Genomic DNA, 24,793 nt, shown 5'->3' with positions numbered 1-24,793 from the left:
ACGTAGCTGTTTCCTGCCCCCCATGTCTTGTGTTGGTTTCCTGACAGCATTCCATTTGCTGCCACTACACATTGAAGCGCAGTTGTAATCACACTAACACCAAGGCTTATGGACATTTGGAGTGACTGCCTTCAACTCGGTGATACCTACGTTTCATTTGCAGAAATCCGCAGCCCCCTACCACGCAAGCCGCCTACTTGTTATACCCCACACACACATACATTTTTTCGCAGATCTCCCTTTTATTTATTTTATTTTATACAACATCTCTTTCTGTTATTTCTTTTTGCAGTTGGCCGCACATACATTGCGGAGGCTTCCGCCCTGGCCACACCCACGCTGATCGCCATAATCGTCTCGTGCATTGTATTCGCATTATTTGTCGGTTTATTGTTGATGTTCTGTCGCTGCAAACGCAATCAATCGAAAAAGAGTGCCGCCGCCAAGGATTACGAAATGGACTCGGTGCGACCATCAATTGTTGCCGCCCAACAAAGTCAGCCACCGCCACCATATTACCCGGCAAGTGGACTCGATAACAAAGCACTCGAGCATTCGATGGATCTCGCCTTGGGCATGGAGGACCAAAAGAGTGCACTTTACGCAACACAAAATGGCTATAGCTATCATCCGGGTAGCGGTGTCGGTGTTGGTGTTGGTGTCGGTGGCGGCGTTGTTGGCGGTGGTGTCGGCATGCAAGGCCTAACGGGACACACGTTGCCGGGAAATGAATGTAAGTAATAGTGGTGTAAGCATTGCATTTGTACGATTTGCTATTGTTTTTATGTCAATATGTGGTGCCCTTCTTTGTTGTTGTTGTTATTGTGGTTGTTGTTTATGTTTCATTACATACTCGTACGCTTACGAGTATTCACAATTCACAAGTACCCGCACTTGCTGTTATTGTTCGCGCTGCAACGCCATCAATGCCACACAAACTGCCGCCGCCATGTGCTTTCAAGGCTCACACAGCAGTGTTGTTGGTAGTGGTTATGTGTATGTGTGTGTGTGTGTATCTAAAATCGTACCATAGTTGGCAATAACAGTTTTGAGTACTTGTAAGCGAATGCAATTTTTTGTGGTTTGTGGTCAAGATTAAATCGCAATGTAGCCAGAGTTGCGGAAAGTTCGAAACGAGAAAACAATACCGATTTCGCATGTTGTTTCGCTGTGAGGTTCTCGAAGCAGAAATTTATTTTTACGCACTGGAAAAATTGCGTGCAATTTGTACTTGTATGCGGGATATGCCAGGCACTTTAGTTTCATATTCTGCTTTATTACGAGAGGCCTTAAGTTCAGAGATGGTAATGAGCGTAATAATGTTTCGTACTTGAAGGCATTCTCTGATTCCCGCGGATGTACTGCTGAACGTTCAATTGACCAAAATATTTTTTTTTGCACCAAATTTGTATTTTCCATGTGGAGAGAAAAGTCAAAAATTTTGCTTTTATGACGTTGTCTGTAAGTAAGGCATATTTAGCGAGCTTGTCATACGATTTAGAACCAGTCAAGGCAGATAGGTTTTTTAATGATATAATTTACTAGATGTGGGATTCTAATATTATAAGATTTAGTTGGTAAGGTCTAGCAATTTCTCTCGAAACTTAATAATCTAGGAAAGGTTTCTAAATATCTTCAATATACTACTGTGGGCAAAAAATAGTAAGACTTGTTAACATAAATTTCTCACGAAAACCCATTCGCCGCAATATTTTTCTCAAGGTTGGTATGACTTTCAGTCACATCTGTGGCAAATGTCAAATCAAAATTATCATGAGTGTTTAGTATACGCTTGCCTTTCTGAAGCACAAAAAGTACATTCGGCAATTTGTTTACGATGAGTGAAATTGCCAACAAGTTCCATTACATTTTGTGAAATCATATTTCTGGTGTCAATTCAAAACAAAGAGTTCGTGATAACTGTTTGTCGCGAGAATCGTTTTTTACTACAAATTATTCAAAGAAGATCAAGAACTACTGAAGACTAATCGTTGGAATATCAATATCAACTGAAAATCGACATTCAATAAAAAATAGATTTGAGAATCGAAAAACAGTCAGAAGTCATCGTTAATATCGAATGGTTCATGAAACCATTTTTAAAAATAATTTGCATTCCGAAAACAGGTTGTCAGAAAACGTATAATTACTGAAGATGAGCCTTAGATCTATGCATACGACCTGGAAAGAGACGATCGATTGATCGAATTTCGCGGCAAAGTTGAACCAAAGCCGAAAAACACCAAAACAGGTCAAAAATCCAGGTTATGTTGACATGTTTCTTCGATTATCGAGTTGTGGTGGACTCCGAATACCTTTCGACCGGCCAAACTGGCAACAGGGATTACTATTCGAGTTTTATGCGTTGTTTGGTCGAAGCTATTCGTAAAAAGGTGCCGGAGTTATGGGGCGACAACTCTAGGTTTTTGCACTACGATAATGCACCGTCACATTCTGCATTGATTATTCATGAGTTTTTCGTCAAATTTTTAAGCAATATCGTGCCGCAACTACCGTGTTCGCCTGATTTAGCTCCATGTGACTTCTAGCTATTCAGAAAACTCAAACAACCGCTCCTGGGTAACCGTTTTGAGTTTATTGAAGACACTAAACATGAATCGTGGTACAAGTGTATTTGGGCCGACATGGATGTTGTAGAATGAATTGAGAATTTTAAAATCATCAAAAAAGTCTTTCAATTCTTTGCTTGTAGTAGCATGCTAAGAAAGCTAGTTCCGGCACAAATGCGAATATGTTGGTTTAGGTAGTTAGTATCCTCATATGTAGCATTCTAAAGGTGGAATTGTCATGAAATAAAGTCTAATTTGTATTTGAGTTGAGAGTTGATACTCGGAAAAACATTTTTGCACGATTTCTATGCCAACCATAGCTAATTTCGTTACAAATACGAACATAGAAAAAAAATATGACTTTTGATGACGTCACGTTAGCATGTGTCTGCTGTAGATACTACCTTAAAGATTTCGATTACTTTACTTGTAATGAAACTATTAAAAAATCCTAGGATGTTCCCTATTATTAATCGCTCGAATTTTTCAAATAGTATTCCCAAAATAGTCAACCAGAAAAAACTTTTATTTATTTTTCAAACCTTACGACTATAGCACGTGCTTTCTTAAAGCTATAAATATCATGTCATATGTTCCCGGTCTAATCCCGCCCCACCTACAAGTATTTTATTTATTTCTTTTCTAAACCAACCTCTTCTTCAGTTCTACTTTTCTCCACTTTATCTCCTGTGGCCGACTCCAAAATGCAGTTCCATAAATCTTAAAATTTTCTAAAGCAAGAAAAAGTCGATCTGGCAACTTTGACCACCGTTTTTTTTATGGTTTGGCTGCTATGACCTCCAGCAAAAAAAAAAAAAACACTCACAGAAAAACGGTTGTTCAACACAATTTTCGGCGATTTTTCATTTGTTTGCTGACACGCTGGTTGAAAGTGGCACAAAAGTGTGTACACTTGCGGAGCCAAAATGAAAAAGTAAAACACGGCATAACAACACTTTCCGAAACAGTACTCTAACTACAGACATAGATGCAATAAAAAATGGTGAAACGTAAAAAGCGAAACGCGCAACATCAGCACAAAAACAAATAAATAGGTTCTTAACGATGCGAATATAGAGTGTGCAAGGAAGCGAAAGCGCAGCATGTAGCATTGGAATGGTGAACACAACAAATCGATGAGGACACATCGATCAAGTGGTTGTGATGGACACCGGCGTATACTGTGCTGTGCAACAACGCAGCTACTGTGTCATTTGTGTGCGCCGCTGTGCCGTGTAGGAGGTGGGGTGTGCTGTTGGGGTGTTGTGGTCGGGAACTCAGGGTCAAAAGGGCGCTATCAAACGGCACCAAATTGTTATGCACGCATATATGCAAACCAATAGCGGTGTTTGTCACTTTGTATACATTTCTGCGGAGCATTGAACCCACACAAGCTTTTGCTGGTGGCCAACATTGGCTTAGTGTTGGTATTAAAATAAGTCCGAGCTTTACTTTTTCACTTTTTTCTCTTCTTTTTTTGCGATTTATCAACAACACAACAAAAATAGTGAAAGTGAGCGCTTGAAATAGAGCGATTGTCACAGTGAGTAGCAAGTGTCGTTAAGGTGAAAATGTAAATGTAAAAATGGTTAGCAACAAAATTAACGCATTACCGGCAACTGGGGAAACTGCCGGCTAACACACGCCATGACCGCAGGCATTACACCTCCCCTCCTTTCCGCGCATGACACATTTAATGCTAATGTGTTTGTGTCCTTTGGATTTGCTTACGGACAACTTAAATTTTCTACATGCTACACGCCTTTATGTGTTTGTGTGTGTGTGTGGCGTCACGCATTCGGTGGCAAATGACTCTGTTTTTGGCGATTTGGCGAGGAGTGGCGAGTCAATGAGCCACAAACACGCCACGCCACAGCGGCCACATCGACTGCTGCGGTTTCGAGGAGCTGTTCATTGCGGTTACCATACACTGCCGCACACACACATACACATACATATATACACACTCATTATTAATTGCCCTGCTGGCTTGTGTTCTGGTTTAGATCATGTACCGCTCCAACCTAACCTAACCTTTTTATTTGCGCTGTGGCGGCAATTTAGATAGCACATTAGCATTTTGCGATAATGTGATAGGTGCACACCGCCATTACCTAAAGGTGCGTATTAAGCATTTCGCCTAGCGTGGTTTGGAAATTGCCGCTAGGGAAGCGTATAATTGGGTATCGCCTATTTGAGCGACACATAATACGGTCAGAGGTGCTTTAAAGTGGCAACGCTGAAATTTAAAAAGTTTATTACGAGCCTAATGTAATTGTTGTTGTTTATTGTTTTAGTTTGGAGTTAACTGTACGCTTTCGTTGTCTCGAGTGCCTCGCCTTAAGTTGCGAATATTAAATAGTCCTTAAGTGGTCAATTCTGTGTTGTGGCGTATATACTCTCGACTTTCACACTCTTCATGTGTGATCTCACTTTTTTGACACATACAGGTGTGTAACGAAGAAATTTCATTTTTTAAAACACATGTGACTAAAAAAATGTCAAATTAATAGGTTCGTTTCAAGACATCCAAAACACATACATTTTTTTCAACTTCCCGAATTTAATTTTTTTTGGTTAAATGAAGCTTAAAATCTCACTTTTCCAACACTATATGATTGACAAAATACGAAAAGTCTTTTTCGACTACCCAATATATACGAGGAAATATAAGCCACTTTCTACTCGTTATTTCTCTGTTCGCTATCTTTCACCGTTCCTCTCTTCTCAAGCATTTAACATGGCAAAGCAACCAAGGCTGTCGAATTCCATACAAGAGAGTATGCGAATACTCCATACAAGTGATATAACAGCTTTCTTTAATTCTACCCAGCCTTTGTTTTGACCGACTTTAGACTAGTTTAATCATTGTGAATAACTCAAATGATAAATTAATGTCAAAATGATTATACACAGATTTTATTTTTTAATTTTAGGATCTACAAACTTGAAATAAATTACAGTTGTTTATTAAAATGTAAGACATGTTCTATATCAAAAGCTTACTCAAAAGTTATTTGGCGATTAAGGAAGTATTTCTCCAACAAAGCCAAAGTCATGATTGCAACGCAAGTGCTGTCAAGGTGCTTGAACAGCTAGTTGAGTTTGTTCGATTTGTCACTCTCCAGCGCTCGCGAAACGAAAAGCTATATTTAAAATAGAAGGCTCTGTCATCGTCTTCTTTTTTGACACTCTTCATGCTTTCGCTGTCGTATATTAAGCCGCCCAGTAGAATAAAAACATATACAAATTCATTGGTCTTAACTTTTTCTTCATTTGCAATATTTATTTAAAAAAAATAATACAATTTAAATTTAATTAAAATTATTATTTTTTAATTTTTTTTCCTTATTTTTTTTTTTTTTTAATGTGAACACTCGTTTATCCTAACTTTAACTTAATTTAAAAAATTTAATTTAAGAATTTAAATTTTTAATTTAATTTAATTTTTGTAAATTTTTTTAAATTAATATTCTCTACATTTTTAGAAACATACATTTTTTAATTTAATTTTTGTAATTTTTTTAATTAATTTTTTTAATAAAAAATATGTAAACATTTGTTTATCCTAACTTTAACTTAATTTAAAAAATTTAATTTAAATATTTAATTTTTTAATTTAATATAATTTTTGTAAATTTTTTTAATTAATTTTCTCTACATTTGTAATATTTATAAGAAAAATTTAATTTTTTTATTTAATTTTTTTTTTAATTTTTTTAATTATTATTTTTTAAAATTTTTTTATTTACATTTTTACTTTTCTAAATTTTATATATTTCTTAATTTTTAAATTTAAATTAATTTTTTTTAATTTTTTTTTTAATTTTTTTATTTAAATTTTTACTTTTCTAAATTTTATATATTTCTTAATTTTTAAATTTAAAAATTATTTTTTTTAATAATTTTTTTTTCAATTTAATTTTTGTAATTTTTTTCCTAATTAAATTTTTTTTAATTTAAGTTTTCTAAATTTTTTTTTTTTTACTTAATTGTTTTTATTTTTGAAATTATTTTTCAATTTTTTTTGTTGTTCAAATATTTACTTTTATAAATTTTATTTTATTTTTTAATTTTTCTCCATTAAACTCAATATGCCACCATTCAACGGCAAACATTTTACATAAATAGTGATTTAGCAGCCATAAAAAGCCAGTTTTCCCAAAATAAAAGTTTTATTGAGTACCACTCCATGCCACCAGCATACCTATATAGTATTTTACGCCAAATATGAAGGACACTTCAATTGATTCGCAAAAATAGCGAATCCACTTCCCACTGCGCGCTACTTCGCGCCACAAAAATGCGCTGTCATTTCTCCCTGTCGGCAATAAATGGCACTTGCTGCCGCTAGTGATAGCATTGACTGAAATTTCAGCTACATTTATCACGCATTTATGGCGGCGTCCCAGTAAGCGCCACACTGCTGGCAGTCACCCTGCGTATATAAAAATGCCACATTTTCACAACAATAAAAGTGCAAGCAGCCATCTGACGGTTCAGTGAGCAGCAGCGTTGAGGATATCAGTGCGCGTTCATCGGCGCGTTGTAACTGTGGTGCAACATTTTGTGCTGCAACTACACACTATCGGATGCGCGTTTCCCTACAGACTGCAATGCTAATGTGCACAGCTGTGTGCTGCAAATCATAATAAAAACGCTTCGTTTTTGTTAACTTCTTAAGCGCAGCTTCTGTGAAATTTATCAGGCATGTTTCACTTTTTGCCTCAGCGGCAGCCTAAATGCAGTAAGGTCTGTGGAAGACAGTTATGAATGAAGCGCGCTGGTGGTGGCGCTTATGCAAGTCGATAACTTTGAGCATATCGTGTGCGCTGATGCTTAGTTCGAACTGTCAAAGCGCGCGCGTTACAATGAAATGAAACAAAAATATTTAGATTTGCCATGAAAAAATGCTGAATCAAAGCAGGCGTTGTGAGTTCAGCGCCAACGCTTTTCACCACGCAATGCAGTCAGTTGAGCGCGCAACCAAAAATGTGGAATAAATAACTAAACACAGAAAATACCACATGGTAAACACGCTTAAAAGCATTGACAAATGTGCTGAGCGCGCAAAAAATTAGAAAACAAAAATCGAATATTTGCTAACGCCTAATGCTTTGTGTGCAGCCGCAACAACGTAAACCCAAAATATAGACCATAAGGTGACCGGTTTGCTTGTTTAAACTCTTTTTTTTGTCCACGAAGTACAAAAAGGTGGGCGTTAGCGCTTTGTTGGCAACGCGTGCTGTCGCGCGCCTAACGCTTTCGCAATGTCCACTGCTTTACAATATAGTATAGCGCGGCGCTTATGTGCGCCTAACCTAGTTTTGCGCGTGGGTCAGCTTCGGCTATTGCCGCGCAAAGCCGTTACTTGCACCGGTTAATTTAGACAAAAAAATATGTATAAATGCATATATATGTATTAAAATTATATATGTACATGTTTGCAGTTATATGCCGTGCATACATATGTACATATGAAATATACGCTGCGCGCGCGTTTCGCCACCGAACTTGTTCTTGCTACTTTTGGCTATGCATTTTGCGTGCGGAATAAATCCTGCACATAAATGTTGCATAGCAAAGCCACGCGACGTGGCAACTCTGTAGTGCGTACCCCGCGAACACTAGCGTTGTTTTTTTATGTTGAAGCGGCAACGAGCATCTAGAAACGCTGTTACTTTAGCAACAAAAAAATTTGCAATTTTTTGCCTTGCAACATTTTCGCTCCGCAGCTGTTGCTTAGCTGCACTACATTTGTCCATTTTTGTATTATTATTTTCCATTTTTTCATTTATTTTTTTTTTTTATTTTTTCCTCCGTTCACTGCACAGCCATTTCAAGGTATGGCGGCGTTCCACTAAATACCAACTGCATTGCAATCAGCTGAGGTTGTTAGCTTTTCGGTTTTTGTGGGTGGTTAAAATCCGCTTAATATGCGGTCGCGCTCCTACGCGGCAATGCAACGGCGTCGGCTTTGTGCGAATGCTGTGCAAACTGTTGTGTTTGTTATTTTGCCATTATTATTATTATGACCGTTATTTTAAATGCGTTGCCCTGCGTTTGTTTTTGCGACCGCTAATTGGTTTAAGCGCAATGAAAGTAAAACATAATGACAATTGTTTGGCGTACATAAACAGCTGTGATTGTTTTGGTAAAAATGTTAATTGGCATAGGAATTCAGAAAATATTTGCAATGCAATTTTTAGGTGCACAAAAGTGGTAGAATTTTTTATTTATTTCGTGAAACAAATAGCATTTTATAATGCAGAAAATATGTGAAAAATAAAATTTTTTGAGCATTAAAACAAATTTAATCTTAATATAGACGGTAACCCGATTAGTAAATAGTGGCAGACTTTTTTTATTTCGTGTGACAGATAGCATTTTATAATGCAGAAAATATCTAAAAATTTAATTTTTTTTTAATATTAAAAAATAATAATAATTTTAAATTAACTGGCATCGCTATTACAAAATAGTGGTAAAAATTTTTTTCTTTATATTTCACACCACAGCTAGCATTTTATATTACAAACAATACCTAAAAATATTTTTTTAAATATAAAACAATAATTTAAATGCAATTTAAGTGGCAACCCTATTAGAAAATAGTATCCAATTTTGTAAAGTCTTTTGCAAATATCGCGCTTTCCTACTCTTCTTCTTAATTGGCGTAGACACCTCTTACGCGATTATAGCAGAGTTAACAACAGCGCGCCAGTCGTATCTTCTTTTCGCTACGTGGCGCCAATTGGATATTCCAAGCGAAGCCAGGTCCTTTTCCACTTGGTCCTTCCAACGGAGTGGAGGTCTTCCTCTTCCTCTGCTTCCGCTTTCCTACGTCTACAAAAATTTGCTGGTTTGCCACAAAATTTTAAATATTATAGAGTTGCCACTGATGGCTTTTTATGTTGGCTGTAGAATTGAGTGTTGCATTTTTATATTTTATTATTTTTAGTTAAAGATTTTTTATTTTTTTCTTATTTCTGTTTAATTTTTTCCATGTTTTTAATTATTTCTTTTATTTTTAATTTTTTTTTTTTGTTTTGTAATTTCTTCGTTAAATTTTATAATTTTCTATAGAAAAGTTTTTTCCAGCATGTGTAACATTCCCACAATTTTAATCAAATAGTAAATATTAAAATTAAAATAATAATTTCTGCACAGAAAAACTTAAAGGTGGCAACTATATTATGCAATGTAGGTGAATTTTGCATCGCTTTATAATCTTGATTCAACTGGAAAATGCACACATTTTCTATTTTTCCTGCGCCATTATAAAACGTAACAGGGTTGCCACTGAAAATTTTTTGATAATTTTTTTTTTATAATTTTATAAAGTGTGTGATTCCTTTTTTTGAGTAAATTATATATGTATACATATGTGCATATAAGGAATGTTTTAATTTTTAAACAACTTTAAAGTTTTGTAAAAAGTGGCAACGCTATGTACAATGTGCGTGAATTTTGCATCGCTTTATACTCTTGATTCAAGTGGAAAATGCACACATTTTCTATTTTTCCTAAGTCAATAGAACACATAAAAGGGTTGCCACTGAAATTTTTTTTACACTTTTATAAAGTGTGTGCTATGTTTTTTCTGGTGTAGATTGTATACATATATAATGAAATGTGTTAATTTTAAAACACTTTTAAAATTTATTAGGTGGCAACCCTTTAATAAAATATTTGCGTATATAATTTTTTAGCTTTCTACTTTCTTCTTTGCCATAGATAAGCGCAATAAAACGCAAAATTTATAAATTATTCCTAAATTGGCAACCCTACTTGAGTTTTCTTTAATACACCATTGGTCATCAGAAGTCAAGGTTGTTATATTGTACGAGTACTATTACGCATAAGTTTTTATATGCTTAATTAAACTTTAAACTTCATAAAAAAATTCATAACTGGGCAACCCTACTCTATTTTATGTTAGTAAACCACTACTCCTCAGAAATGACGGTTTTTGTGATAGAATGCTATTTCGTATAAGTTTTTTATGCTTAATTATTTAAACTGCTTTGAAAAAATCATACCTTGGCAACCCTACTTGATTTTTCGTTAATAAATAACTTTTCCTCATAAATGACAGTTATTATATTGTGTTCAAATTAAACAATTTCGACTTGTACATGTTTCTTTTAATTTTCATATATGTGGCAATCCTTTTCATATACCATAAAAACAAATTTTTACATTTTTGCTTATTACCACATTTATATACTACTTTTGAACTAAAAAATACGTATTTAAGTAACTATGCTCATACTCATATACATACATACATAGATATGTACATATGTACATATATACCTAAACGGTCCCTTAACTCCAATCTTCGCTTTTACCATCTTCACCTCCTCGCCACACTTTGCAATAACAACTTAAAATTCCATTAACATTTAACGTAATTGCAACGTTCCACTTGCTACTTTCTTTCCAAAATGCTTGCAAATTCGCAACTTGTGAATTCTTTGTTGCCACGCTGCCAGCTGCCGCCAGCAGCGTGCAACTTCCTCGCAACACCGAATAAGTATAAAATATTTTTGCTTCAATTAACAGTGTCAGTCAGCTACAAAGCGCTTTGACTTTGCGCTCTCAAGAAGCAAGTGCATAACATATACATACATACATATATTTGTTGCACTTGTGGCGCTTTGCTACCTGTTTATAGCACCTCGCTGTTAATAGCGGCAACAAGGTGTCTGCGGTGGCTTTAATTTTAAATCTCTGCTGAGCTGCGCGGGGTGCCTTGTTTGGGGGTAGTTTTGCGTGCCACACACTCACACTAATACATATACTAATTGCATAAGTAGTATGTATATAATTATTTATATGCATGCCTTGCAACGCCTTTGTGTATGCTACTTAAGCTCGACGATTGTTGTAGCTGTCCCAGCAATATTCCTGCTTGGCACAAATTGTTGCAATGTCGTGTTGCTGCTACTTACCTACAGCACTACAGCACACTTAAGGCACGGTCGGCCCCTCTGCGCCCTTTAACTTTTCAAACTTTGCATTTTTCCAATTTGCTGCCACTGTTGCAGCTCCTTTTCCTCTCGCATACTTACGTATATATGTATATATACATATGTATATTTATATTTCCTTTTTGTATTTTTTACCTTTTATAAATTTTTTCGTGCTTTTTCCATCATTGCCACTCATTCACTTCACTTTTAATTGGTGCGCTCAAAAGCTGTTCTGTTCCACACGCGCTCACACTGCGGCTTCATTGCTTTGCTCTTCACTTTTAACGCTTTACTGTTGTTGCTTCTTTGTATGTTTCCTTTTTTGTTTTGTTTTTTTTTTTTTTTGCGTTTGTGGTCGTCATCTGACTCGCTTGCATGCTCACACAATTTTTTTATTTTTATTGTTTTCACCGTTATCGCCTGGCTCTGTTGCAACAATTTCCGTTGTTGCCGCCGCTGACCTCAACGCGCTCATTTTCGAGTGTTAATTTTACTTTACTTCCTTAGATTTTAATTTTATTTCGCCAATTTTCTGCAAACTGCACTTTCTTGACATGCTTTTGGGAGTTTTATTGCTTTTGATTTCAGAAAATTTCAAAGTGAAAATTTGTCGAAATTTAAGTGAGTACCGATTCCATAGGTGCCGAAGTCCAAAAAAGTTTTATTTTTTTTTACTTTTTCTGTTAAAGCTAGTATTGTTCTATTAGAGTATGGTTAAAGCTAGTAGGCTGAAGGAATTCATAGTATTTTAATGGGGTATTCTAGTCTAGGGGTATAAATCTCAGGTCATTTTCAAAATGTAGTTAAAAAAGCAAATAATATTTTTGCTATGATTTTTATATTAGTTACTTATTAGGTAGGTGTAGGTATCGTGGATGTCTGAGGACACACCCAGGTCTTTAGGAGACCCACTTTTAGACCACCGAAACTAAATTCCCTTACTCTGTTTTCACCTATCTAAACCTATTTCAAAAATTGACAACTGATGAAGTGATAAAGTCAAAAATTTAAACGTGAGGATAGTCATGATGTCAAGCCTTCTAGGAATCTAAAACCAAAAAACACATGTATTAACCTAGAACAATGTCGCACTGCCTGGTTCTACGGAAAAGTTGGAATTTTCTTCACGAATTGCTGTCTGTCTGAAAGAAAACACAATTTTTGTACCACTTTTTTACTGTTTCGTGTTTTGAACTTTGGGGGTATGGTTAGTTCCAGAAAGAATAGACAAGAGTATAAAGAAGAGTCCCTAAAATAATTCAGGTAAATTGGTCTGGGATATGGATAGTTCTAGAAATAGATGAGTCCATAAAGAAGACTCCTTAAAAAACTCAGGTAAATCGGTCCAGTAGATTCAGTCGAGTTGACAGTTCTTGGCCGGATAAAAATCCGATCGTGGGTATCGTTTATAAAAAGACGGTTTCGAAAAATGTCCGAAATTATTTTGAATTTTGAAAAAGCCTCTTGTAGACATATTATTCAGTAGTTGGGCTTTGGAAATAAAAATATTTATCTAAATTTCTGGACAAGAATACCTTAAAAAAACAAAGAAAACTTTGATATTTTCATTTAATATAATTGGCACAGAGGACGATACGTCGATTGTAACATAGCTTGTTGATCTTCCAACTTGTCTATACAATTTTTACTTACGACCCACAGAAGAAGACCACAGGCTTGGTGGTTCCTTTACAATGAGTATTTTCTTGAATCTTGAGAACATAAAAATTTTGTTGCGATCTAGTTACGAAGGATACGACGAGTTTAGAGCATTTAAAAGACCATATCATGCAATTTTTCTATAGTTTTCACTGACTTCTGCTGTGGTAATCGGCGATTATGTTGTTATAAAATTTTTAGAGCGTCAGTCTTTTCGATGAATTGCATTTTGTAGTCATCCAAACTCATTTTGTGGATTTCTATGATGTTTTCGTCTAAGGCGTCTTTTGCAAGTCGATTCCACAGTTTCGGTGCCAATACAACCAGTATAGAATATAGCAAATAAGCTACGAATGAGTGCTTCGTTTAATGCAGAGAAAAAATATTTTTTAAATTATTTTCTTATTTTCTTCTTAAAAGTGTGACCTCTGAAAAGTAAACCGCTTCCTCTACAATTCAATGCAATGCAACGAAAAACGAACCAGCGATATTAAAAATGTCAAATATTTGACAATCAGCATTTGCTTCCTTAACATTCACCAATTACGCCTTCCGTGCATGAGTCGCACCGTCAGCTTAATGCTACTAAATTTCAGCAGTAAACAATTGCTTTCCCTTAACGCTGTTAGTAGCAACAAAGCGAGCAAATACGTTTACTGATTACGAGCAAAGCAGTAAGCGGAAGCTGAGTGAGGGTATTTACCTCGTGCAGCTGGTCGCTTGAATTTTGCGCTATAAATATTTGTATATATTAACTATGTACTTAACTATTGTGACTCTTCACAGCTTAGGTCGAAGTATACTATTTATACGTAAACTCGGTGCGTAGGAAAGGTCCGAAAAAATTTCTGTTGCGTAATCTTGCTTTAATTTTCATTGTTTTTTTGCTGCACGGGAGCAATCAAAGTGCAGCGCTTATTTGTCTTTTAGTTGCTGTTTTTGTTTATTTGTTAAAAAAAGGAGGACTCGCGCTAATGCTTTTACGCCATTCCGCTTTTTCTCACTTTTGTACTCAAACTCGGAAAGTCTTGTTAATGACTTCCTCTTTAAATTAGTTTTGTTGGTACAATTTTATTTCGTTTTTTTTCAGTTGCCGAGGTTTCAGTTTAATTTTTTCTTGTTTGTTTTAATATTTTTTTTTTTTTTTTTTTATTTTTTCTTAATAAATCTATTATATTTTTTATATATTTTTAATATTATATATTTTTTGAAATTCCGTTTTCTTAATAACACTTAATTTATTTTTCTGAATTTTAAGCTTCTTACCTTTTTTAATTTTTGTTTTGATTTTTTGTAGATTTTATTTTATTTTTTATATTTTTTTTTAATTTTTCTATAAAAATTGTTACAATTTTTTATTTCACATTTGCTATTTAAATTATTATTTTTTATAAATTTTTAATATTTTTTATATTAAAAACGAGTGTCGCTTTTTTTGAGCTTTTTTGATTTTTCTTTTTTACGATTTTTTTTTTATATCCGGTTTTTGTTTGGTTATAGTGTTTTTTGATGTACCGATTTTTAAATTTTTTTATAGCACTTATTTTTTATTTGAAGTAAATTTTATTTTTTTATAAATTTATTTTGGTTGGATTTTATTTTATTTTTATAATTTTTTTTATTTTTCTATTTAAACTATTATTTTCACTATTTTTTGTATCGCATTTACTATTTAACATTATATTTTGATATTTTTTTAAATTTAATTCTTTTAGTAATTGTTTGAATTTTTAATTTTTTCCTTACATATTTTTTATATTAAAAAATATGTCTCGATTTTTTAAGTTTTTAAGAGGTTCTTTTTATTTTTATTTTTTCCGATATTTTTTTATGTTTTTTGTTTGTTGTAATACTATTTTTGTTTTTGTTATTTTTCTTAATATACAATTATTAAAAATTTTATGTTATTATGCATAGTTTATTTTTTAAATTTTTGCTTTTATATTTCTAATTTTTACCCTTTTTATTATTTAATTTTTTGTAAATTTAATTTTATTGTTTAAATATCTATTATTTTTTTATTATTTTACACTATTGTTTATTTCACATTTAATTAACATTCTTTTCTGTATTTTCTTTAAATTTATTTTTTTGTAATTTTTTTTTTTAAGTTTAATTTTTTTTTATAATTTAATATTTCATTATTTTTCTTGATGTACCGATTATTTTAAATTTTATTTTGTAATGCATAATTTATTTTTCTAAATTTTAATTTTGGTTTTTTTTTTGATTTTCGATTTTATTTGTTTTTACTATTTTTGTTTTTTTTTTTGACTATTGTTTTCTTTAAGTTTAAATGTCTTTGTCAGTTTTGAATTTTTTATTTTGTTTTTGTTTTACATTTTGTGTTATTTATTACTTTAATTTTGACTTTATTTAAGTTATTGTTTTTATTTTAATTATATTTTTTTTGACAATTTTTTGCCACTTATTTCTCCCGACTCGTACCATGTACTCTTTCTTACTGCATTTTTAATGTATTTTTGTTGCAAACAACTTTGCATCTACTTTAGCATTTACGTAACATTCTGCACGGCTTCCGGTTTTTCACTTATTGCCGCTCACACAATCGCATTGCTTGTGCTGCTGCTTTATTTACATTCTAACAAAAGGCAATCTACCTTATTTTCACTCTCATCCTAATATGCTTTCTTGGCGTAGCTTCCTTTGTTGCTGTTACTATTGCTGCTGTTGCTCCTGCATCGCACTTCCTGTCGTGTTCTCGGGCGCGCATTAGCTGACAACTTCCGCCTTTTTTCGTACAATGCGGCGCCTTTTCCGTTGCGCTGCCATTTGCGTTGTATTTCTTTCTGGGCTCCTTCGCCTTTCGCACTCTGCTACGCGCATTCGGCAGCTGCTTGGTCATCCACGCGCTCAACATTACCTTTACTTGGCTAGCTTCCGTTTCACAATAAACGCGCACATACACAAGCACATACAGCTTGTATTCAACTTCACTTTCTCTTACCTCTCTCTTTTGATCCTTACACCATGCTTGCTGCTTGTTGCAGCAACTGCTCGCTGTCGCTTGCTGACTGCTGCCGCTGCTCCACTTAAATCTTCGAATTAAATCTGTGTGACGCTCAACACGAAAACTGCAAGCCAGATTGCCAATTCATTATAATGTTGTTTATCTTGTACCCATTCGTGTATTCGTTCACTTTGCACTTGCTTGTTGTGCCCTCCTCCTCTTCCGCCGCTGCTGAGCTGTTGGCGCTCCCGTTCCATACTTCACCGCCACTTGTGCACATTTCTTCAGGAAGACACAATTCTTATCGGTGCATTGTTGTTGGCGCGTTGTTAAGCAATGCTTCCAATTTATTATCGCGTAACTTTAGTTGGATGGAAAAGTTTTGTTGTGAATGGCTTTTCATTTCGCATTTTTCTTTCTTTGGTTAGCAGCGTCGAGTTTATACAATTTTTTCCTCAACGATTTCTTTTCATTTGCTTGCACTTTATTCCACTTCACTTACCAACTTCACTTCAGTTCATTTTATTTATTTAATTTGTATTTATTTATTTTCACTCGAGTATACATAAGTTATTCAAAGCACTCGCAAATAATTTGTTAATTCGAAACATTAAAGCTGCAATTGTTAAGCAGCGATGTTAAAGTGCGCTCTTCCTTGAGTTATAGGGTTTTTCTTAATAAAATGAAATTAATTAAATTGTTGTGTGAGGAAGTGCAAACCAATTTTTCAAAACAATTTTTGATTATATGTACAAAAACTGCCAACTTTCGAGAGAATATTCATGCCCTGAAATGACATCCTATGTTGAAATCTTCTACTTTTTCTTGAATAGTAAAAAATGTGTTTATTTCACATTTTCGTTGTGAATTCTTAACACATCTTCGAGCAAAGCTAGGTTATGTTAGGTTAGGTTAATCTCGTAGGTCAATGAGCCGTGCATAGACCGTTTTGGTCCTTTGCTATACCAGTTGGAGTTCAGTAACTAGGTAAATGCGGAGTATTCATCGATTAGGATGCCTGTATTTGACTGAATTTTAAGACTCTTCGATACATCTTCCAGTGTATTATTCAGTTGGGACCCCAGATGCTTACAGCGTAGTCTTGCCAATGCGGAACAAGTGCACAAGAGATGCTCCATTGTTTCTCTGATGCCTTTCTCTACACATTTCCTACAGTCGATCTGTACAGCAAGATAATTATACAAAAAAAGTTTACTGAGTTTAAATTAAGAACATTCAAACTTAATTCGTTCGAAAAATTACTCGGTTTTGTGCCTTTTACATCGTAATAATCTAGACTTTCTACTTACATATGTATAAATAAATCACAATTTAGGACTCTTATTTGGTATCTTCGCAGTAAACTGGCATCATTTGTATAACATTGTTTATTAGTAAAATTAGTCGGACTTGACGTTCACATTTTCTTCTCTAGAAATATTCATTCTTGATATTCACTTTTAAAGTAACTAACGGCTTTTACGTCTTGGTGGTTCTGTTTTACTCTAACGCATAAGAGTTTAGTTGTGGTCAGAGACATGGAAAAATGTCAATTTCGAATTTCTTTTCGCCAGTAAATTAATTTATAAATGTAAAAACACAGCTTCACTAATTAATAAAAATGAGTAATTTTAAAGGTAATGGCTGTGTATGTTGATCCAGCTCCAACTGATGACCAACACTAATCCTTAGACAAAATAGAAAAAAAATTTAAAAATAAACCAGTGTTTCATCGAAGCCTGTTTTTTGTTATTAAATTAACAAATGTCGACTTCAGGAACTTTTTTTCCAGATTTTCGGAGAAAAACCAACAGTTAATTTCTGGAAAACCTCATTAAAATGTACCGAGCGGTTTTACATGTAGTGTGATTACCAGTTTAGAAAACATATTTCTGAGAAAACACATTTGTTATCGTCACCTAAAACGCAAAATAACGTAACATCACTTTCCATAATATAATAGAATAAACTCATATTTAAACAAAATTTGAATTTTGGTTATAAAATGGTTATATATGTTGGTTATAAAATGGTTATATATTGGTTATAAAATGGTTATATGTTGGTTATTGGCTGATTATATATTGGTTATAAATGGTTATTTGAAGGTTATTTATTGGTGATAAAATGGTTATATATTGGTTATATCTGCCTGCGGAGGCTGAAAATTTTATGCTACATATCGTAAGCAATAAAAAACATTTTAGGTGACGATATGTACACTTAATTTACGTAAAGTGAATAATTAAGTGCCATAACGCCTGAGAACACTATGCGAACTAACGATTAACTCGAAAAGTATTTAGCGTATCTATTTAAAATTTTCAGAGAATATTTCTAAAATATTATATATTAAGAAAATGTGAAAGCAATTCGAGCAATTTGTTTGCAAATTCTGACTACTTTAATTGATTCTGAATAAATACTTAAATAATAGTGTTTTAGAAGTTCTAGACCAGTTTGCTTGGTAAAAATAAACTTATACTCCGCATTTTTATACCAGTTTCGTATGGTGCCTTTTTTTGCGAAAAATCTACAAATAATTTTCAATAAACTTAAATTATAGTTAGCATTTTACAATACCAGAATCATTGTCATATTTTGAAATATAACACCGACCAAATTCGTTTATGTGCGCCATTCATTTTCTTATTTATCGACCATTGTCGGCAATTGCCAGCATTTCGCAGCTTTCAAACTATTTGCAACTCACTAAAAATTGTGCAGACATTAGCCTATATAAATGCTCTGTGCATAAAATATTCTAAATATTATATATATTTTTAAATATTATCTACATACATTCACACAGGACTCTCATAAACAGGAAAACATATCCATACGTCAAATACCATATCACACTAATAAATATGAATTACATCTGCATGTGTGTGTGCGTAGAAAAATTTACAAAATATTTTTGGCTTTGCCGCTGCGTTGCCACACACATTTAAATTACTATTATTATTGTTGCGCTATTACATATTATAATATTTTTATGCTTTTTAGTATTGAGGAAATGTGACATAAATTTCTTTATGGCATATATATCAAATGCAACACATGCTACTGTTATTGTATTATAGTTGTTGTTGTTTTTGTTAGCTCATAAAATGCTCGCAGTATAAAAGTTTCAACAAACTAGTATCTACAACAAAAGCAACTGCTTATAATGTTGTAAATATGTTGGTACCAAATAGCATTTGACGCTTTTAACTGTGTAAATAATTTATGGGCGAAGTAAAGTGGTAAAGCGGTGGCAATGTGAAAGAGAGTTGCCAGCAGCAAGTAAAGTTTTGTTTTTTAAGTAGAGTAAATTCTAATAGAACCATAATATATTGGAGAAGGGTTAATGTGAAGTAAAACCTAAATTACTCTTACAAATACAAAATAATAATAATAAGTAATAATAATAATAATAGAAATTTTATAAAAAAAATTTAAAGTAAAAAAAAATTAATTTAACTTGCACCAAATTCAATGAAGTGATTTCTAATGAAAAAAAATATTTAATTTTAGTTATAAAAAGGAAAGTTAAAACATTATTATTATTATATAATTATATATATACATATAAGGAAGAACTTATAGGGTTTCATGGGTTTTCTCGGTAAAAAACATGCTTTTTTGAACAATTTTTTTCTCGTATAAAAAATTAAATATTTTTATTAAAATTTTTTATTGTTAAAACATATACTATTAACAAAGAAATTCTGAAATTTTTGGAAAAAATATTTTAAACTCGGCCATTTCGACGCCATTTCCGGTGACCCCTCCGAAAAAAACGCACTGCGGTGGCAGTATAATTTCTTACAGGATCATCAAAAAGGAAAAAAATAGGTGTTTTAGTTAAAACCTTGGCTTAGAATTTGAACGGAGGAAAAGAACTGAAAATTGGATTTTTGGCAGACATTTTTACAAAAAAATTAAAATTTTGCAATTTTTTTTTTTCAAATAGTAGTAATCGAAAAAAAAATCATTCGTCCAAGCCTTTAAAAAATGTATCTCAAAGATCGTGAATATGGGTTAAGTAGTTCTTGAGAAATCTTGCCAACTGATTTCAAAAACACAGTTTCGAAGAAAACCTCGAGCCTCAAGGACAATATAGTGTTGTAGAATTTAATTAGACAATAAAAAAATCGGTTTTTTGAAGCCCGAAAAGCCATGTAACCCCTTAGGGATTTATATATATATTCATATTGATCGCTAAACCACAAAATTCTTAACCGCTGTCCGCTTAATTTCACTAAGATAACACACAGTTTGACTAAACTAAACGATATAAAGACAAGTGGGAAGTCTTGAAATCACTATATAAGGTATATCTGGGTTGATTGCACAAATTTTTGACATTACTCCGGTAGACTCAAGAAAATAATTTCAAGCAATTTTAAAAATATACAAGTACTATGTCGCTCTCAGATGATTTGAAAATTGTCTAATATGGGAATTAGGTTTTTTGGTTTTTCCTCTTTTCAGTAGGAATATTTTCACACCTAATTTGTTCAAACGAGAAGGAATGTGAGAATAATATAGGCTTACGCCGAATTTGAAATGTTAAAATCGGCCGAGGAAATTTCCTGAGATATGATAGGCCACTTTTGCCCATCGTTGAAATGTGACACCGGTAAATACAAATTTTAACATTGTCAACTATTCGAACGGGATCTAAGTCAACATACAGAATCTATACTTATCTTCCAACATTTTTTTTGTCTTGAACAGATTTGTTAGTCTGGTTGGAAAACAATCGATTGTCAAATGTCCTGCGGAATATCCATTATCTGAACTATATAAAAAACTAATCATTAATTTTTTTTGACCACTTTTCGTATCTCCTACAATGTGGCAACACTATACACATACCAAAATTATAAAAGTCATAAACCTTTTGTAACCAAAACGCACAAACAAACCGAAAATATGTCGAAATAATGTCCTTCACTCACTGCGTCTGCCTCAGCAGTTCGGCCCCCGCTTTTCACATTTTGTGTTTATTACTTTACATTTCGTGATAAATCACTCATAAATATTAAACGCACGCTTCAAAATTTTGCAGCAAACACCGTTATAGCCAAGTTCCATACATACAATCTCTATTATTGCTTGCGTGCAAAACGCATAACACGAAGGATCAGCAAGCAAAAAAAGAAAACGAAAGGAACAAAGCACTCTCGTTGTTCGGTCTACAAAAATGAAAATAAAATTGAGCATCGAAAATGGGTTTGCCGCTTGGTTTTTGTGCTGTGCCACCGACGACGCTTGACATTTCAGTTGACAACTCGAAATAAACGAAATGAACAATGCCAAGCGCGAACGCCCGTGAGCGAAAAGGGTTTGAGTATGTCTGGCTGTCAACGCACAATGGCCGAGTCGTTAGACAGGACGCAATACACGTGCTGCACGCACTACCCGAGCCTTTTCGCGCTTTTTGACATTTTTATTGCAAGCTAGGCGAAATTGTTGCGTGTAATTTTTTATTTTATTTTATTTTTTACAAAAACTTGCAACGCTCGCCGCCAAGTACATATTTAGTGCGCACAAAGGTATTTTAAGTATTATTATCCATTTGATGTGAACTTTTGTCGCATTTTCATATTATTGCTTTATTATTTTATTATCATTATTATTGTTAGTTTATTTTTTTTTTGTTTTTTGGTTTTTTTTTTTTTGTTTTGGTGCCTTACTACTTTCTTCTGCTGCGTGTTATCACCTTGCATAGTTTGGCGTGAGCCACGACGTGCGTGAATTGCGTGCAATTTTTTATTTGTTCCATTCGCTTTTTGCATCTATTTTTACGATAGCACATCTACCGTTATGTATATTTATCGTGAAAGTGAAAGCTATTCGCCTTTAAGTGTTCTGGCAGTTTATACATCATAAAATTATGTGCAAATGATGATGGTACTATGCATAATAAGCGCCATGTAATGCGGTAATTGCCAGCGTGTAGTGCAGTGCTAGTGTTTTAGTGTTGTTGTTGTTGGCTTTCTTTGTGAGCGCTGCAGCAGCTGTGGCAATAAATTTCATGCCATCACATCGCTTTACACGTGCATGTCGAATTTACGAGGTCACGTGTGGTCTCTTACGGTTTTTGTGGCTGGCGTTTGATAATCACTGAACTTTAAAGCGCATTTACACTATATAAAGTAATACATACACACGCACACAAACATTCGAGAGCAGACTTTTGTATGTGTAAGTTAAGAGTATTTCACTGCTAGGGTTCTTTGATGTTTTTAGTGCTTAAAAGCACTCTCAAAGACCTTAAATGTTATAGAAAATTTAGTAGTAAAGTTTACTTGGCATTTATGCGCTTATTGAGCTTTCGCCAAATTGCTAGTGTAAACATTTTATTGCATAACTTGAAAAAATAAAAAATGATGTGATAACTGTATCAGATAAAGTTTATAATACGCAGTAATTTCGCAATGATAAAATATTGGAAAATATATTGACCTTAACCGAAGACTATCTAAAATATTAGAAATATATTTAAAGCCTTTAAGCACGTTACTATCGAAAATATGTAGGTCAAAAATATTACCATAAGATTCAGTATTTGTTTTTCTTACAAATTGCCACTAACAAACAAAGCTTTAAACTCGCTAGGGTTGAAAAAAGCGTAGAAAAAGGTGAAACTCTCAAAGGTTAAACAGATTCCATAAGATTCAAGTATTTTGTTTTTATTACAAGCTTCCACTTATTTTATAAAAAAAAACAGCTTTAAAGCTCGCGAAAGTTATAAAGTATGTCAGAAATGTATAATGTGCCATAAGATTATAATTTTTAATAATTTTTTTATAACAAATTGCCACTTAATTTAAAAAAAAAAGCTTTTAAGCTTTCGAGAGCTTAAAGCGAAGTCAAATTTGAAACTTTCAAGGTTTGAAAAGATGACATATTCGAATATTTTATTTTATATAAGTTCCCACTTTTTTTTTTAAAGAGCTTTTAAGCTCAGAAGGGTTGAAACGGAAGTCAAAAAAGTTTGCCACAAGATTTAGAAAACGTTTTTTATTCTAATAACTATAACAGTTCTAATTTCGAATAGTCTAAATCGTCATCCTAAGAAGTTATCACTTATTGTTTTGTAAAAAAAAGCTCTCAAGCTCGAGCAGGTTTAAAAATAATTCAAAAATGGTTGCCATAGCATTCAGATATTTTTTCATATTAAAATACCAGCTCTAATGTGAAATCAATCAAAATTTCATTTTTATCAGCTGCCGCTTTCTTTTATAAAAAAGCTTCGAAGCTCACAATGGTTAAAAATTAAGTCAAAAAAGTGTGCTACGCGATTTAATTAATTTTACAAACATAATAGTCTTCATGTAAAATGAATCAAAATGGCATTTGAAAGAGTTGCCACATATTTTTTTAAATAAAGAATAATAATTAAAAGGGAAAATTGTATTTTAAAGAGTTGTCACTTTTTATTTTAATAAAAGAAATTTTTAAAGTGGGGAACACTACAAAAATTCATGAAAAATGTGACTCACAAAATGTCTTTTAAGTAGTTGCCACTTATTTTTTTTTTAATAAAATTAAAAAATATGTTACACACCAAAAATCATAAAAAAGTATGACCAAAATAAGGTTTTGTGTTCAAGTGATTTGTATATATATATATTAAATACATATATACCTAGTTCAATCTTTTGCTGGAACCATGTTTCTAAATATATATTCTATTCAAGAAAGTATATGAGTTTAAAATGAAAAAAAAAGTTTTAAATATGCTTCAAACGGTGTTTTTAAGAAAGCACTGTTGAAAAATTCACTTCTTCATGTCTCTTAGTTCCACCAAACAATTCGCTACCTTAAACTTTTCATGCGAGCTTTCATCGTATTATGACTTAAAAAATAAAAGTAAAATCTCGCGATGTGCAAGTAAAATGTTATGTACGTTCTGCTGCTCTTCATTCTTCCACAAAATCATAAATTATTACAACTGGCTTAAATTAAACACGTTTAAAGCGATATCGATTTCATTCGCCTGTACGTAGCAGCTTTTGAAATTCTCAAATGGTTTAAGTAACTTTAGAAAAATTAAATTTTTCTGTGTTATAGTGCTTGAAAACCAATAATTCTTTAAAAATAACAACTGCAAGTTATTATTATTACTTTAGCAAAAGTCAGAGAGAGAGATAGAGAGAGAGAGAGAGAGAGAGAGAGAGAGAGAGAGAGAGAGAGATAGTAACAAAACCATACAAGAAAACAATGGTCGCTTAAAAACTAACCCAACTCAATACAAAAGTTTAAAAGTCATTGAGAATACTTTTCCGCTTTTACCCAATCCTTAATGATAATTGAACGCTTTAACGCTCAAAATACAAATAAAGACTAACTTTTAGAGCTACAAAATACTTTATTTTGACCTTTCATGCCACATATTGCCGCAAACATCAGTTTTCAGAATATTTTTCTTCCCTTTCGCCTACTTGACAACTGAAAACAATATTTTATAAATAAATAACCTCATTTCCTAGCGCTTTTCAATGTCTCGAGTTTCCCGCTTACCCGCTTATCCATTGAGCGCCATGTACGCCATTATTACAGCTTCAGCGTAGCGGATTTATGCATTTCATATATTTCCTGTTTTTGAAGATTAACTA

General features: G+C 33.1%; 1 protein-coding gene across 6 annotated transcripts in view; it reads left to right on the top strand.

Annotated features, from left to right (window-relative positions):
• The window catches only part of LOC126753597 (protein turtle homolog B), a 284,120-nt gene that overhangs the window by 234,630 nt on the left and 24,697 nt on the right, over nucleotides 1–24,793 (top strand). For all 6 annotated transcript variants that reach the window (XR_007666195.1, XM_050465153.1, XM_050465151.1 and 3 more), the window contains exon 7: nucleotides 293–733. Coding sequence is in view for 5 of the 6 variants with exons in the window: in XM_050465153.1 (XP_050321110.1) it covers nucleotides 293–733 (441 nt within the window). In the remaining variant the exon portion in view is untranslated. The remainder of the gene's footprint in view (nucleotides 1–292; nucleotides 734–24,793) is intronic.

The sequence above is a fragment of the Bactrocera neohumeralis genome, chromosome 3 (assembly GCF_024586455.1).
Source record: "Bactrocera neohumeralis isolate Rockhampton chromosome 3, APGP_CSIRO_Bneo_wtdbg2-racon-allhic-juicebox.fasta_v2, whole genome shotgun sequence".
Lineage (NCBI taxonomy): Eukaryota > Metazoa > Arthropoda > Insecta > Diptera > Tephritidae > Bactrocera > Bactrocera neohumeralis.
Note: the sequence above shows the minus strand (reverse complement) of the source record. Positions and strands in the feature narration are given on the sequence as shown.